The sequence below is a fragment of the Petaurus breviceps genome, unplaced genomic scaffold (genome assembly GCF_028583685.1).
Source record: "Petaurus breviceps papuanus isolate PSGF00001 unplaced genomic scaffold, PetGlider_PUasm1.0 224, whole genome shotgun sequence".
Taxonomy (NCBI): domain Eukaryota; kingdom Metazoa; phylum Chordata; class Mammalia; order Diprotodontia; family Petauridae; genus Petaurus; species Petaurus breviceps.
This window is the reverse complement of record NW_027185887.1, coordinates 9,092,505-9,110,821: the sequence shown is the minus strand read 5'-3', so window position 1 is coordinate 9,110,821 and position 18,317 is coordinate 9,092,505. Positions and strand designations below refer to the sequence as shown.

General features: G+C 37.2%; 1 protein-coding gene across 5 annotated transcripts in view; it reads left to right on the top strand.

Annotated features, from left to right (window-relative positions):
* Positions 1-18,317, top strand: part of SLC66A2 (solute carrier family 66 member 2) — a 182,128-nt gene that overhangs the window by 12,652 nt on the left and 151,159 nt on the right. For all 5 annotated transcript variants that reach the window (XM_069095017.1, XM_069095016.1, XM_069095018.1 and 2 more), the window contains exon 3: positions 5,581-5,714. In XM_069095017.1, coding sequence (XP_068951118.1) covers positions 5,581-5,714 — 134 coding nt within the window. The remainder of the gene's footprint in view (positions 1-5,580; positions 5,715-18,317) is intronic.

Genomic DNA, 18,317 nt, shown 5'->3' with positions numbered 1-18,317 from the left:
TCCCTATTTATGCTTTGATTATTTATCTATTGGAGAATGCTTGCCTCCTAATTAGATACTCTGGACTTACTAGTTCTAACTATCTTTCAAAGTGGAGCTGGAATTATTCTACTAATTTTGAGTTCTATAGATAAATGTGATCCTTTTAGATGAGGTAAAGAAAAGACAAAGAAGAAAGTTTCTGCAAGCATGATGTCCTCCTCATCCCAATGTTTGGACACTTGGCATGTCTTTGAAAATTTTAAGAGATTTATATATATTATTATATGTTATTAATTTATTGTATTATTAATAATAATACACCAATAATAAATAAATAATAAAATAATAACAAAATTAATAAAATAAATAATTAATACTAATTATTAATATAATATATTATTATTACATGGTTTCTAATTGTTATGATGGCAGTGTAGTATCATGAAAAAATCATTAGATTTCAAGTTAGAAGATGTGCTATTGAGTCCTATCTCTTCTCTTTTATAGCAGAAAAATTATGGACAAGCAACTTAACTGAATCTCTTAAAACAGTTGTAATGTTTGAACTACCTTACAATATTCTGTGAAGGTCAGATAGAAATAATGTATTCAAATGCTTTGTAACAGCTATATTAATCTAAGCTTTTCTTTCATCTTATCATTGTATCATATTTCTTTGTTAAGTGTTCGAAGAGACTTTAGAATTCATTTTTAATTCCCTATTACAGATGAGGAAACTTGAAGCTCATAGAGTTTTATGACTTGCCCAAAGATTGATTTATTACTTTTTTGTCATGTGAGTGTTGTAGTGGATAGAATCCTAGAAACCGGTAATACCTGTGTTTAACTCTTTCACACATATTGGCTGTATGACCCTGGGCAAGTTTCTTAACTTCTCAGGGTTCTAGGTAAGGCTAAACTGGAGAGGAAGTGTCATTCCCCTTCCCCCACCCTCCAAGCTGCTGAAATCACAGGTCTCTTTAACACGTGATTATATTATTTGTAAGCATCTAAGTGCATTTTAGAGTGACTTTCTAAACTTTTTCTTTTTCTCTACTTTTTGGAAAGCTCTTACTTTTGTTAGTTTTATTTTATTATTTATGTTACTTTAACAACTTTATAGTGGAAATCTTTTTGATATGGTCATAGCTCCACTTTAGTGAAGAGTATTTTTTACCTAGAAAAATATTTTTTCTAGGTAGACAACATGATGTAATAGAAACTACACTGAGAATCAGGAATTTGAAGTTTTGATTTTGTTTTTACAACTTTACTTTTTACTTTTCTACAACTTTTTACTTTACTTTTAAAAGTAAAACTGCATTTTACTTTACTGAACTTGAATTTCCCCAACAATAAAGTAAATTAGTGAGACTAAATAATCTCTTAGTTCTTTTTCCAGCTTTGAAATTCTGTTCCTCTTAAATTCTAACTGATTGGAATTCCATAGCCCAGTGATAGCATTTACTTTTGGCTTAATATATATTCCCAGTTTTTAAGGAGGCAGATAAATCACTAGGCATTGAGGATAGCATGTATTGATCATATTTTTATTAAGTCAGTCCACACTTAACAAAGCCTTAACTACTTCCTCTGTGTCAGGCACTGTGCTTAGTACTGAGGATGTAAAGAAGGCCAAAAAAACCAGTCCCTGCTCTAATGGAGCTCACAATGAGAGAGTCAGTATGCAAGCAGCTATGTAGAAATAAGATATATGTAGAGTAAATTGAAAATAATCTCAGAGGGAAGGCACTAAGATTAAGGAGGACTTGGAAAAACTTTTTGCTCAAGGCAGTACTAGCTGAGACTTGAAGGAAACTACCACGTGTATTGTCAGAGTTGAGGAACAGCTAGGAGGACAAAGTCGTTGGATTAAAGAGTACATATGAGAGGACTGCAAAGTTACGAAGGGGCCGGGTTATGTCTAGTTGGGGAAAGATAATACTGCCTCATGATACAAATTATTTCAGTTCAAGCACTTATTTTGTATTAGGTAAGAGGGATACAAAGACAAAATTTAGATTCTATTAGAGAACAAATAAGCACTGAATGTATTAATGATTATAAATACAAGGGAACCTAAGTAGATGAAATTTATTTGGGATGAATTTAAAGGCTTAAAGTGAGGTTCAAGAAAGGGGCTTCACAAGTACAAAATGAAGAAGGCATAATTAGGCAGCAGTTGGTCTGAAAAAGGTCTGAAAATCTTAGTGTTCAGACTTAGTGTGTCAGCAGTGTTGTATGTGTGATGACAACCAAAAATGCCACCTTGAGTTGCATTGAGATGCATACCTTCTAAGTATCAAGAGGTGTTAGTCTTTCTGTACTCTGTTTAGGTCAGACCAGTCTAAAATTTTGTGTTTACTTCTGGGCACTACAATTTGGGGAGGGATATGAAAAAGCTGGAGAGTGTTGAAAAGCACCAGGATAGTGAAAGGCCTTGATATCATGCCATATGAGTGGTGGTTGTAGATGTTGGAGATATTTGGCTTGGAGGTGAGAAGATTTAGTTGGGGCATACAAGATAACCATCTTAGGGGTTAGATTTGTTTTGTTTAGCATCAGAAAATAAATCTAGGGGTCTTGTTTGGAAGTTGTGAAGAAGAAAATTTTGATTTGATGTAAAGGAAAAAAGGTCTCACAAATCAAGTTATCTTAAAGTGGAATGTGCTGTCCCATAAGGTAGTGAGTTTACCTCCTTTAGGAGACTTTCAAATAAAAACTGAATTGTAAATAGCCTCTGAGTTCTCTTCAACTCAATAATTCTATGAACTTCAGAGGAGAGAAATATTGGAGTAGGCTGAATTAATTTAGAGAGGTACACTTGAACTGTACTGTAAGGATGGCAAAAGTTGTCCTTGAATCAGGTGGGCTATCTAGATTTCTTAATTCAGTTACAAGAGAGGGAGCCTGGTTAGTGGACAGTAACTGACCTCAGAGTCAGAATTCAAGTCCAATCTGTCTTAACCTGTCTTTGTGGCAGTTCTCTAAGAGTGCATGTTGCAGGAAAGACAGCTAACTGTACTGATAGAGGGAGTTCTGAAATTTGATAAATGTTATTTAATTCAGTAGCAAACATTTATTGGTGACTTCATGTTCAGGGCACTGTATTAGTGCTAAGGTGGAAGGGGATACCACATTAAGGTAAGATGGGCTCTGCTCTCATGGGGTTTACAGGTAGGTGTTGTTTTGATAGTAGAATGCCCAAGGTGAGCAGGGATAACTTTTTGATTCATGTAATACTTTGTACCTCTCTAATTGTATTTCTTTCCAGCTATGTATTATGGCTATCTGTGTTTGGGTCATTCTTTTATGAGATGAGAAGCTCCCTGAAGGGACTCTCTTTATCCAAGCTTTGCATCTCCCCTAGTGCCAAATGCAGTTTTCTGTGCAGTGTAGGAACTTGATAAATTTTAAATGAATGTATGTTTGGGTGATAGTCACTTTATCTTGCTCTTTCCGCTTGTGCTTTATAGAGTTCTAAACAGCTGCCATTGCTTGGCAGCCTTACCTATTATTTGTGTTGTTCAAGCTGGAGGCAGATGTTCATAAAGTGGTTTTCCTGTGTGTGTAATTCATAGGAAACAAAGACTACAGGAGTTTGGGATGCTTGGCCTTGTTGGTCAGAAGAGACTTAGCTATTTTGAGTTGCTTCCAGTTGCTTCCCTTTCTGTTAGATAAAAGGGGATCTTGAAGAGAATAGAAGTCGTGGAAGGGCAGATGACTCAAGCAGGAGAATTAGTGTCCAAGTGCTAACTGCCATTTACTGTATGACCTTGGACAAGTCATCTTATATTTCAGAAGCTCTGTTGTCTTATGGAAGAATTGGACTAGATGATTTCTAAAATCCTTTCCAGTTCAGAAATTTCATGACTTTTTAAAGCAAAGTAAGTAGAGTATAGATTTCTGGACCTGGAGTCTGGAAGACCTGAGTTCAAATGTGATCTCAGACACTACTGTGTGAACCTGGGGCAAGTCACTTAACCTGTTTGCCTTAATCCACTGGAGAAAGAAATGGCAAACTACTCCAGTGTCTTTACCAAGAAAACCTCATGGATAGTAAGGGTCTATGGGGGTCATGAAGAGTTGGACACTGAACAAAACCACCACAGTAATAACAACAACACTGCATCAAAGAGTTTAGTGTGTGTCATAAGTCATGCCTGAGACTGGATTGTGGACAGTACAAAACTAGCTATCAGTTATTCAGCAAGCATTTACTAAATGTTTATTATGTTCTAGCACTGGAGACAGAAAGACAAAAAGCAAAAACAGTCCCTACCCTCAGGGAGCTTATTTTTATGGAGGAGGCAACATGTATACATAAAGGTACATATAAAATACATTCAAACAAGGTGGAAGTAGCAGGAAGGCCCTGACAGCTGGGGGAGCTAGGAAAGACTTCTTCCAGAGATGGCATTTAAGCTGAGTCTTGAAGCTAACTTGGGATTCTCAGAGAGAGAGGATCCAGGAATGGAGGATGGCCAGGGCAATGGCAAGGAGAAGGAAAGATAGAAAACATTGCATTCAAAAAGTAGCAAAGAGGCCAGGAGAATCATATGTAAGAATACTGGAAAGATAGAAAGTGGCCAGGTTGTGAAGAGCTTTATATACTCACTTCTACACTTCATATGTAAGTCTTCATGGATCTAGTGAAGTGAGTAGGATTTTTTCCTTTCTCTCTTAATTAAGTGGAAACAGATATGAAGGAATATAAGGCATTTAATAATAACAGTAGCTGGTATTTATATACCATTTTAAAGTTTGCAAAGCACTTAATTTTTTTGAGCCTTGCAGAAACACTGTTAGATAAATACTAGGGGTATTATTATCTCTATTTTACACATGATCAAATTGAGGCCTAGAGAGATTAAGTGATTTGCCTATGGTCACATGGCTAGTAATAGTAAAAGAAATTATTTTAACCTAGTCTTATAGACACCAGGCTCAGAACTGTTACCTGCTCTGGCATGAGAACTAGTTCTGGAGTTAGAGGAACTGAGCTGAAATCCTGGTTGTGCTACTAGTCCTGTGACCTGGGGCAAGTTATTTAACCTTGTAACCTCTGCTGCTCTTCCCTCTTATGTAAAAGGGTGTGGTTGGATCAGATGTGATATGAGGACTTTTCCCAGCATTAAACTGAAGTTCCATGTAAGTTCACTTTGAAGGTAAATGTAACATATCATTCTTAGGTAGAGCTTCTTAACCTGTGGTTCACAGGCACTCAAAAAAGAGAGGGAGATAGGATTCTGGGAGGTGGGGAAGGAGGGGCGTTTGTGAACTTAGATGGGGAAAAACTGCATCTTTCTTTTCATTAACTTCTAACTGACATTTAGCATTCCTTCAGTTATAAATGTAGGCAAATTACAAATACTATTCTGAGGACATGGATTTTCCCCAGACTCTCAGAAGGGTCCATGACATGAAAAGGGTTAAAAGGCAAATAAGCATTTTTATCAAAGCCTATTCGTCCCTAGTGGTGGTGGCTGTCATGTGCACTGTTGTTAATGAAAAAGCTTGGAAATAGTGGAGGGTAAAATGGGAGAAAGGATTGATTCTGACTTGATGCCTTCTGATGTATTTTCTCTATCTCCCTAGGTTTGGAAGGCATTTTGAATCTCCTCTTCTGTGGCAAAGCATTGTTATGATCTTTACTATGTTACTGATGTTGAAACTCTGTACTGAAGTTCGAGTGACAAACGAGCTGAATTTAAAACGTCGTTCCTTTGCAGGTTGGTGATTAATAACTAGTTATCATTGTATTTAAACAACTAGTTATCATTGCATTTATACATAAGAATCATCCTAAATTAGCATGTAAAACATGCCTCCTTGTCATTGGGGTTACATGAGAGCTTTTATATGTCTTTATACTCCTTATGATCACTTGCAATTGAGGCTAGAAGGCCAGTTTCCAATCACTAACTTAAAAAGTAGGTTGAGTGTTGGCTAAAGCTAACATCTCTTCAAAGGAAATTATGTCCAACTTCTGGGAAGTTCAGCAAGACACATGGCACTAACTAACCTTTGTTTCATGTGAATTCAGGACTAAAAAAGGGAATGTATTACTTTTCAGCTGTGTTTTCTGACCAAGCTTCTAGATCAGCAAAAAGCTGTTGACTAGGCAGATTAAGGAATGATGATTTAATATTTCACTAATCTCAAGTATAGCTTGTAAATAAAATACTTCATTGAAATCTTGGCATTGTTCTCATGATGACTGTTTAGTCTCTGTCAATACGGTTTGATTCTGGGCTTATAGGTTAATGTGTTCCATGCCCATGGGCAAATTCATGGTTAAATTGGAGCTAGGGCTAATAATTTATTTATTTTTTTGGACTGTGGTTTTACTATAGCAGGAGCACCTGGTAAGAAACTTCCTTTACCAAAGTATATTGACACCTGCTCTGCACCTTATTATAGGAGCAGGGGTTCTTAACCTTGGGTGTGTGAATTTGTTTTAAAAAAATATTTTGATAGCTATACCTTAGTGTGATTTCCATAATATACATATTTTATTATGTGCGTTTTTAAAACATTAGACTTCACCAGATTGTCAAAAGGGTCCATGATATACAAAGAAGTTAAGAACCTCTGTTTTAAAGAGGGCTTGGGATATTATAGGTTAATTGATTGCCTAGGGTCACATAGCCAGTGAGTGTCAGAAGCTGGATTTTAACCTCAGTTCTCCAAATTACAAGGCTTCAGGGCCAGTTACAGGTTTTAAAATTTTAACTTCAGCAAATTATTGCTACTGTATCCTGTAATCCTGTAATGTCCTGTAAGTGGAAAGCACCTTTATTTTTCTTTATGATAAATCTTGGCTTCTCCTGTGGAGTTTTGAAAAAGTCTAGAATGGCTTTTCTGACACTTGTAGACTCCTGTCTTTATTCATCCCTTCTGTGTTTTTGCCATGTCTTGAGATTTTTTTTTCTCATATGATATGGATCTTAGGTTTTAGATGCCCTCAGTAGTAAGCCAACTCATCACCTATGTATTCCTTCTCTTAGGTATTTGAGCTATATGTTTATCAGTTTGGAATTGTCTGAAGTGATCTTCTGCTGGGTTGTCTCAATTTCAATTCCTGACCTTTCTGGTCTCTTCAGCTGACTCCACTCTTTACCTTTTTTTTCTTTCCATGTTTTTTTTTTCAATTAAGAGAAATCTTAATTGAATCAGTCTAAATCAGTCTAAGCTGTCACCATTTTAGTGGAAGGTAGGGTACTTTCTGAATTCAGTGTCCTTGGAACTGTAAATGATAGTAATGATTGTCATTAATTCCCTATGTTTTCTGCTGACTTCCAGTAAGCTGCCCGATCAGTAACAAACCTCTTTTTTTTTTCTGTTTTTTAAAAATTATGCTTTTTGTTTAAGGTTGTACAAGATGAAAATAAGGTCACCTTTATTGTGCCACATTCTGTCAAGCAAGCACTGTGCCACCTAGTCACCCCCTGATTATTTCTAATAATCTTTCAGTTGACTTATGCTTTTAAATCTCTGCTTGATAATTTTAGTTTTCCTTATGGGCTTCCATTTGCTTGGCCCCCTCTCCTCCACCCCCCTTTGAAAAATTTCAACCTGTTCCATGACCTTTGTGGACTTTGACTGCCCAAGACCCAGGGGGTTCTCAGCCAGCTGTCATGTGACAGCCTGAAATATGATCATGGAGGAGCTTCTCCTCTAGTAACAGATTAGTCATCACCATGGGAAATAACACAAAAGCCTTAGTTCTGTTTTTACCCAATGACACTAGGCAAATTGCTTGCTGTTCATGTTGCCCACTGTGTCTGAAGTGATTAGAAACAGGCTCTACATTACCTTTATCTGAAACAGCATCCAGGCTTTAATAGTTTAAAAAAAAGTGAGGTAACCAAAGAAGCAAGTTTCTGAAACTAAATAGAATGTAGCAAAATTAGGCATTTATGTATTCTTACTGAACTGCTTGAATACTGAAGGAGAGCCTTAGCCCTAAGCATTGATTGCCCCCTAAAACTTGATATATTTTTCAGCCAGCTGCTCCTAGGCAGCAACAGTAGGCATGAGTGAAGGGTGAGATGACTTGACATTTGTAAAGTGGTATGTATTTTTCCTTGTTTTCTCTTAGCAGAAGAGATTGTTGAAAAAAAAATGTAACAAGAAATTAGGTGATTGTCTATACCAAATTTAGTTTTTATCACTTATTTGCTACTTCAGAAATGCTTCTATAAAGAAGAGGTGTTGTATTTTGATTCAAAACAAAAACTAGCATTGGTGATTTATCTTTGTTGACAGGTGTACTGTCACACTGACCTAAATATATTCAGGACTGCTATGGCAGATATGTCACTCAATCACAAGCAGATATAACAGCCATGGAATATTTTGACCTATAAACTTTTTGTTACTTGGATGAATTAATACAAAACTTGGAATTATCTCCTAAACTTAATTTTTATTCAGAAATTTTGACATATTGGAGACCATAGGGCAAACATGTTGAGCTCTCCAATATTGAGTCCAAATTAAATCAACAACTATCACTTGATTGTCTACTTTGTAAAAAAAAAAAAGACACATAGTTCATAGTAGATTCCAGAGAGAAACAGAAATGTGTCAATATAGAAAAATGGGCCACAATCAGAGGAAAACACTTTATTTTAAAGTGACCACAATGCATCTTGATTTTAGGCTGGCCTATTGTAACCTGATATGTCCTCTAAGTACTGAGTCAGGTGGACTCATCAGCATCAGTTTTCCTCTCATATGTTTCTGCTTCTGTTCTAAGAAGTTGCTAACTCCTAATCCATCATCCATCTGGATGAGCCACAGAAGAATGGTTTGTCCTTAGCCTGAAAGGTGAAGCCCTACTAAACTAAATGTAACCATGAGAACAATTTATGAGGAAGCTGCTGGAGCTGAAGATTTCCATAGGAAAATCAGTCTTTCTAAAGAAAAGAGTGGGAGGGGGACTAAATTTAATAACTAAATTTACTAAAATTAGTAAACATTTGAGGACAATAATAACTTTCAGTTTTATAGGTGACAAGTTTGCTTCTACTCTTCTTTGCAGATCGAATTGTGAAAGGATAGAGAGCTTAAAGTTGAACAGTGCAAGAGTTCTTAATCTTTTTTGTGAATTTGTCCCCTTTGGCAGTCTGATGAAGTCTTTGGATCTCTTATTAGAGTAGTGTTTTTAAATGCATCAAAGAAAATACATGGGAACATAAAGGAAATAAGTTATATTGAAGTACAGTGATCAAAATATATTTAAAAATAAGCTCATAGATTCTAGGTCAAGAACTCTTGCTCTAGATGTTTCTAATAGTATGTGAGAGGACATGACTACTTAGGTCTGCATCACAGAGATTCTTGTCTTCCTGTGCCTACCTACAACATTCATCTTACTATCAGCAGAATTAGCTGTTGAATGTTCCCTGTCAGTAAGGTTTTGGATGCTAGGCTAGGACTTAAGAATATTTGAAAGAAAGAAGTTGAGTAATTTGGTGGAATGTTGGCTTTAAAAGATCATTTCATGGATTCCTTTGGCTTTCATTTTAGTGCCAGGGGAATTCAGTAAAGGAACATCCTGTGTGTAGGCAGGTTCTCTATTACACAGACTTGTACAGCTGTTAGTTGGGGAATAAATCTCAATGTGGTTATAGTCTTTGTGGTGGTAGTTGCCCTCTTGATTTTTTTCCAGGGGCAAGACTGAAAGCAACTGCATATAGCTGAAATGAAAAAATAATAGCGTTTGTCTTTGAAACAGGGTTGGTTCCAACATGGAATTGGACTCTCCTGCCCAAACTATGATGCATTACTGAGTATATGAGAAATTGAGAATGGATTGTTTTGGAGAGGAAAAGTTTTCTGGAGATAGATAGAAGGAAGCAGAGTGTATGTTGGGGGGTAAAGAACCTATTAATTGATCATATTTAACATTTTATTACATGGATCTTCCTCTCCCACTGAAGGTATGAATCAGTCAGTAAAGTTGTTATAATTTTCCATTACAAGAAAAACTCATGCATGTTCTGGAAGGGAGAGAAATTTAAGGTAGAGTTTTTTTTTTTTTTAATTTTTGAGCAATCAGGGTTAAGTAACTTGCTCAAGGTTACACGGCCAGGTGTTTCTGGGTGGGTGCTAAGTGTCTGAGCCCAGGATTCGATCTCCAGGTCTTCTCAACACTGGAGCCGGTGCTCTTACTTGTTGTGCTACTTGGCCGCCCCTAAGGTAGAGTTTTAATAGCGTACATATGTCCTAAATATTCCCCTTACGTGTGGTTTAAAATGGTGTTTTTGAAAGTGATATTCTTGGAGTAGCACCTGCCTGACCTGAGACTTAAATCAGTTTTGAGGGTTGTCTTTGCTGCTAGAAACTGAATGCTGACTCAGTTTTTTTTTTCAAGTCATCAAGCATTTATTAAATATCTATTATGTGCCAGACATTGCACTAAGTGTTGGGACAAAGAAGGACAAAAAACAAAAGCAGTCCCTCTTCTGAAGGAGTTTAGAGTCTTTTTTGAAATACCAATAATGTTTTTTGTGCCTTTGGACCTTCTTCTTTCGAGCACTTCTCTCTCTTTTCCAAGGTGAAATGTGTTTAGAAAAATACTTCTAAGGAAATTTGAAATCAGTCTTTCTCTGGTCTTATTGTAAATTACTGGAGGAAGGAAATAGAATCAATATTATGTTTGCTCTGTTGGGTTTTACAGAACATTGATAGGTGTTTAAAAAAAAATCTGAGGGGTGGCCAGGTAGCACAGCAAGTAAGAGCACCGGCTCCAGTGTTGAGAAGACCTGGAGATGGAATCCCGGGCTCAGACACTTAGCACCCACCCAGAAACACCTGGCCGTGTAACCTTGAGCAAGTTACTTAACCCCAATTGCTTAGGGGTGGCCAGGTGGCTCAGCGAGTAAGAGCACTGGCTCCAGTGTTGGGATGACCTGGATCAAATCTGGGCTCAGATACTCAGCACCACACCCAGAAATAACTGGCCATGTAACCTCGAGTAAGTTACTTAACCCTGATTGCTTAAAAAAAAAATCTGAAGGACACCTCTCTCCCCCAACTCTCAGTGGCAAATAAAGGCCTCTTTAAAGTTCACTTCTAGTTTCTTGGAGATGCTGCTTCTGTTGACCAGAAGTAACTTAGAAAAATGTTGTGCATTGCATTTTTCAAATTTCCTGTTTATTCACATTTCCAGTATGATTTCTTTTAGTCCTTGGACTTGTATCACTTCTGTAGTTTGTCTGGAGATAAATTCAGTTCATCTTTTCCTGATGGACTGAGAACTTTTAGGACCAAATTCAAGTCTTACTAGCTTAGATTAAGCCTGTGATCTAAGAGTTGATTTCAATCAACATCTTCAAACAAACCAGCATAGAAGAAAATAGGGGAAAGAAGGAATTGTTTGATCAATATAAGGACTTACCCTTAGTGCCTGGGCCAAGTAGTTAAGAAGAAGGTTAAATGTATTCATGACATATGAATTTGCATATATGAAGAATATATTATTCTATTTACTTCCATGCTTAATTCTGGACTAATTTTTATAGTCCAAATAATTCTTTAGAACCATTTTTTTTCCTACTTATAAATTAAGGAGAGTGATACAGGATTTTGGCATGGAATGGAAAAAGAAACTTGAAGAAAATTGAAATAGTATCTTTTGGCCAATGGGATTAGTTTTTGTGATTCCAGACTGGGAAAATCCTTGTCTTTGGGCTGGTATGGCTAACTGTAAACAGGACTGAGTGTAATAAACAACAGGAAACATTTCTTGATTTGGATTTCCCTGTGACTAGAGCACATATTCCTTTTCTTGTTTTCTGAGACATGAGGACAAAAAACTTCCCACGACTCTACCAGATTTTTATGTGTGAATGTATTCTTACCCTCTTGCTCTCACTGTATACTTTCTTTACTTGAACTAATTTGAGGGAGGTTGAGCAGATGTGAAGCTACCTAGCTTTATAGAATCACAGATAGAATGGGAAGAATATTGGACCCAAAGGATCTTACTGGATCTGAGCCATAGCTAATCTGCTCTGCAGTAGTGGCTCCCACCATGGTTTGGTTGATCCCCCTAAAATAGCTTTGGCTCTTTCCCAAGTGGACCTTTGTTGATAAATCTTAGCTTCCTTTTAGGAAAAAAGAAGTTACTTCTTTTTTTTTTTCCCTCACAGATCTTCTTGAAGATGATACAGTTCTTTTTCTGACTACCAGAGAGGCAGTAGATTATTAAATGCCAATTATTCTTATTTGCCCTACTTCCATTAACTTTTAAAAATTTTGTCAATTTTATTTTTCATTTCTGAATATATCCCTGTCTCTCTCCCATTTCCAGTGAATCTTCCTTTGTATCAAAGACTTAAAGAGAAAAAAAAATCAACACATATAATATAATGATCTGAGAGCATGTGCAATGTTCAAAACACATAGTTTCCCCACATCTCCAGGAAAGGGAGGGAACTGCATAATTTCAGCTCTTTTCTAGGTCCAAGCTTGATAACTATGTTTACTTTTATTTTCTTGTTCTTAAAATTTACATTGTTTGTAGCCTTTGTGTTTATTGTTTCCCTGGTTCTGTTTACTGTATCAGTTCACATAATATTCCCGTGTTTCCCTGATCCTTTATATTCATCTTTTTCTTTGTGGCATAAGAATATTTATTTATTATTGTTTGTTTCACCATTTACAAGTTGATTCCTATCCTTTTTTTTTTAAATGAGATAGGCAGTCATGAAGAGGAGTAATCACATTCATTATGTATGACTGTATAAGGACGATCTTGTTCTTTCTACTTGCATGATTTGTTTGAAACACTCTCTGTTTTCTGAACATTAGGTATTTTAAGATCTTTGGCTCAAGCTGATTCCTGAATTTCTGATGAATTAGGAGAAGTTACACCCAATCTGTGGCACTGGGATTTGAATTCCCTAGTGCATCTTCAAATCTCAATAAATGTTCACCCCTCTCAGAGCAAGGATTCTTAATCTGAGGTTTGTGACTTTGACAGAGGTTTCCTTTTCTTCCTCTTCTACTGTATTTCAGTATAATTGCATTCCATTGTAGCCCTAGATATTTTATTTTTTGTATTTATTTAAAAAGCATTAATATGAGAAGGGGTCTCTGGGTTTTACCACACTGCCAAAGGGGCCCCTGGCACAAAAATGGTTAAGTGCCCCTATTCCAGAGCTATGGTCAAGTAATTCAGTATCTCACTCTTTTAGGTTCCTTTGATTAATCTATTGGGGGCAGAACAAATGGGTAGAAAGTTGGTCAGAAGATACGAAAGTAGAGATAGAAGAAATAAAGGCTAAAGGTCCAGATAATTATATTTTTATAATAATGGCTAGCTTTTATAAGATAATTTTTAAGGTTGAAAGGTGCTTTATTTAGAAAGATTATATCATTTTTTGCTCCCAAGAACCCTAATAGTTAAGTGTTGTTATTTTTCTAATTTTATGAATGAAGAAACTGAGGCAGACTGAGGTTAAATGAATTGCCCTGAGTGATACAGTTTAATAAGTATCCAAGGCCAAATTTGAACTGTACTCAATTCTGGATTGGTAGTCGAGATACCTGGCTTCTTCTGGTTATATGTCAATAATTCTCTTAAATCATCTCTGAATTCTTGTCTACCTCTATGATTTTATATCTTTATGCTTCATCTGTTAGCTCCCAGAGGAAGAGAGACAGCCAGGGGATAGAATTCTAGGTTGGGAGTCAGGAAGACCTGAGTTCAAATGTGACCGCAGATATTGAACTAGCTGCATAACCTTGGGCAAGTCACTTAACCTTTATTTGCTTTAGTTTTCCTCATTTTACAAATGAGGATGATAATAATAATACCTACCTCACAGGATTGTTAATGAAGATCAAATGTGATAATATTTGTAAAATAGTACTCAGTGCCTGGTACATAGTAGGTGCAAAATAAATTCTTATTCCCTCTCCTTTTCCTGTTAATCAGGACCCAATAATATAGGAGTTTTCTATAATATTCAGATACAGCACATTAATCATTGAGGAAAAAAGGAAACTGGGCAAGGGAAGGAGGATATTTGTGTAGTGGGTATATGTTTCTATAGTTTTTTTTTTTTGGTTATTTCCTGGAGGCAGAACACACTAGAAGTCATTTAGAGAGTGCCTGCTCTGTGTGTTGAGTTGCTGCTGTAGCTGCTACTAGTTGTTATATTTGCATTTGTTTGCTTACAGTTATTTGCTAATGAAACTTCATTTCAAAGATAGTCAAATCTAATGTTGTCTTAAAGAAATGATGCATAGCATTTTCTTTATGGTCCTAATAAGTCTGAGTTATTTCTTTTAACTTTTTTCTTTCTATTCTCATTCTCGACAAACAAAATGAAATAAAACCAAAATAGCTTTGTTGTTTCTGACTTAGTGCTTTTGGCTCTGTGTTTAATTTTAGGACTTTGGGTAGTATCTGTTTGTAAGTTAGCAGAATGCTTCAAATGAGGTTTTAGAGCAATAGGTATGAGGAAGTGCAGAGAAGTGTTTGAGCTTCTCCCCCCAAAATAATACAGAAGTTCTTAATCTTTTGTGTCCTGGACCCCTTGGGTAGTCAGGTGAAGAAGCATATGGACTTCTCAAAATAATGTTTTTAAATGCATAAAATAAAATACTTGGGATTACAAAGGAAACCAATTACATTGAAATTCAGTTTTCAGAATTTTAGGAAAAAGGAAGTCTGTGGATCTCCAGTTTAAGAACCCCTGTTCTAGGGCATAGTCAATTCACTGCTAAGACTAGATCCCTCCCCTGAAGCTATTACTAATTCCCTTTTATGTACTTAGCCTTCAGAAATGGACATTAGACTCTGGTCCATAGACTCATTAAAATAAATAGGTAGTATTTACGCATTTACAATTGGCATTTAGTTTAATGTGTCCTTGAAAATAGTTATATAGGGCCAATTTTGTTAATTTATATCAGACTCTGTATTTTATAAAGCACTTTTTTCACAACAGCCCTGTGAAAGGTAGTTAGTACAAATATTTTTATCCTTACTTTGTGTGATAGTCTAGGAGCAGGGGTGGGGAACCTGCAGCCTCAAGGCCACTTGTGGCCCTCTAGGTCCTCAAGTGTGGCCCTTTGATTGAATTTAAACTATACAGACCAAATCCCCTTAACAAAAGGGATTTGTTCTGTAAAACTTGGACTCTGTCAAAAGGCTGCACCCAAGGACCTAGAAGGCCACCTGTGGCTTTGAGGCCAAAGGTCCCCACCCCTGGTAGCGTCATTTGTAAGTGGTGAATCTAGGTTCTTTGAAGAGCTCTCTGTTTTGATAAATAGATACTTAGACTTGTGTAGGAAGAGAAGGCAAAACTGTACTAAATGGGTGCTGGGGGTCAGAGAGGGAACTGTAGTGATCTGGCCCACCAGCTCTCATTTTTTCTATATTTATTAATGTACCTCCAGTAGTTTAGAGAGAGGAAACTGCTGTCACTGTAACTTTTAACTACTCTGCTTAGGCCATCAACCTTGTGTTTGTAAAACTGAGGAAACTGAGGCACAGGGAGATAAAGACCATCTAACTAATGGAGACAGTTTGGTGGATAAGGTGCTGAGCCCAGAGTCAGACTTGATTTCACATGTGGCCTCAGACACATAATAGCTGTATAATCTTGGCAAATCACTTAGCATCTTTTTATTTCATATTCCTTATCTATAAAATGGATATAATAATAGGACCTACCTCCCAGGGTTGTTGTAAGGATCAAATGGAATAATATTTGTAAAGAATTAGTATAGTGCCTGGCACATAGGAGGTGTTATATAAACTACTGCTATTATATAAAATACTGCTGCTACGGCCAACCACTTATCACCACCACCACCACTACAACTACTGCTACTATGATGAAGATGATATCTCCAAAGTTTATCCCTTTTCCCACTCTGCCATGCTGCTGTGTCTCTCAGATCTTTATTTTTTACAAGTGGGTATAAGGTATGTTCAGGGACAACTAGTATCTCTGGTGTGAGGGCTGCTGAGCCCTTTTCAGGACTGCTTTCTACCCTTGGTGTCCACCTGATCCACCTAACTCTCACCTGTGGCTCCAAGAAGCATGCACAGTGGCTGCACCCCAGTAAATCATTTTGGCAGACAGACTAAACCAGGTTAAGGATAACTGAGGTGTCTCAAACCCATTGGGAGGGTGAGTACCCTATATATGCGAAGATTTCCCCTGGTGGAATGGATGGATGACAACAGTTTGTTCTCATGGCCATAAAGGCAGCTGAAGCAGGCGCTGTGGAGTGCTTGGAGTTTGGTTAGACTTGGAAAACACCAAGGTCATCCACTGTATCTTGAGCCATCGCCACTCCTCTTGACTCTGTCCTGCCACTGAACTGCTGCTAGTCTTTTTGCTGAAAGCATCAGTGGAATTCAGCAGGCCCCTGGGTGTTTGAGCAGCCTTCCTCCTGGTGTGAGGAAGGGACTAGAAAAGGTACCCTAAAAATTGTCTGTTTACTCAACCCTGTCCTGATTACTGCAGCAGGCAGGGATCCTACTCTGCAGTTGAAACACACAAAAAATGTACATTCCTCTTACCATTGGTCCATGGAATATGCACACTTTATAGACAACACAAAATCCAGTAGATCTGAAAGACAAATGGCTCTTGTGAGAGAACTCAGTAGGTTTCACATCCAAATAGCAGCCCTGAATGAAACAAGACTGGCAAATGAAGGCCAGCTAACTGAAGTTGGAACTGTATACATGGTTTCTGGAGTGATCACAGTGACTGGGGAGCGCCATGAAACTGGTGTAGATTTTGCAATCAAAACTAATCCAGTCAATAAGCTTGTATGCCTACCAAAAGGAGTGAATGAAAGACTCATGATAATTCAATTGCCACTTGCAGGAAAATGTCATGCTACCATCATTGGTGCCTGTGCTCCATTGACAAACCCTGATGAGGTCAAAGAAAAATTTTATGAAGAGACCCTTATCAACAGTGTGCCAAAAGAGGAAAAGTTCATAATTCTGGATGACTTTAATGCTAGAATAGGCTTGTACTGCCAGATGTGGCAGGGAGTTCTTTTATGAAGAGATCCTTGTCATCAGTGTGCCAAAAGAAGCCAAGTTTATAATTCTGGGTGACTTTAATGCTAGGAGAGACTATTTTGATTGCTAGAGATTGCTAGAGTTGGCAGGGAGTACTTGGGAAAGATGGAGTTGGAAACAGCAGCAGCAATGTTCACTTATTACTGAAGACTTGTGCATCTCCATTACCAATAAAGTCTTTCATTTACCTAAATACAATAAAATTTCATGGATGCACCATCATAGTAAACATTTACATTTAATAGACTATGTCATTGTAAGGAGAAGAGATAGGATGTGATAGTGACAAAGGTGGTGTGTGGTGCAGAGTGCTGGACTGATCACAGATTTATCCTCACCACGCTAAATATTCACATTCAACAATAGTTATGGCATCAAGGGAAAATAACTACCAGAAAAATTAGTGTCAACAGATTAGAGCTTCAGTAAATGGGAACAGTTTGTTGCTAACTTAGAGGAAAAATTGAGCCAACACACAGTTGGTAATAGTGGAGCAGAAAAATGGGCAACTTTCAGAGATTTGGTGTACTCCACTGTATTTGCCCATCTGGGTCAGAACAGTTGCAAACACCAAGATTGGTTTGATGAAAATGATAGCGAAATTCAGAAGCTGCTAAATGAAAAAAGAGAACTCCACAGAGTTTACCAGCAGGATAGTTTATCCATCTCTAAGAAGGCAGCATTTAATTCCATCAAAAGTAAAGTACAAGCAAAGCTTAGAGAGATGCAGGATTCTTGGCTTAGTAAGAAGACAGATGAAATTCAGTTTTATGCTAATAGTAATAATCCAAAGTGCTTTTATGATGCCCTGAAGGCTGGGCCAAACACCCATGGTGCATTTTAGCTAGTCAGTACTGATGGAACAATGTTGATTAGTGATAAGGACATGATTGTAGAGAGATGAACTGAACACTTCCATAGCATTTTCAACAGTCTGTCGTCGATCAGTGCTTAAACCATTTACTGTTTACCTCAAGTAGTAATCACTTCATCACTAGCTGAAGTTCCAACTGAAGAAGAGGTTTGATTGAATACCATTAGGCTCCTTGTATGTGGCAAAGCACCTAGCGCTGATTCTGTTCCAGCTGAGATTTACAAGGTGTGTATCTGTGGGTCCATTGCTCATACAAAAACTGACTGAAATTTTCTGGGTTATAAGGCAAGAGGAGGTTATCCCCCAGGATTTCAAGGATGTCTCTGTTATCCATCTCTATAAAGGTAAAGGCATTAGATTGTCCTGTGATAATCACAATTTGGGGGG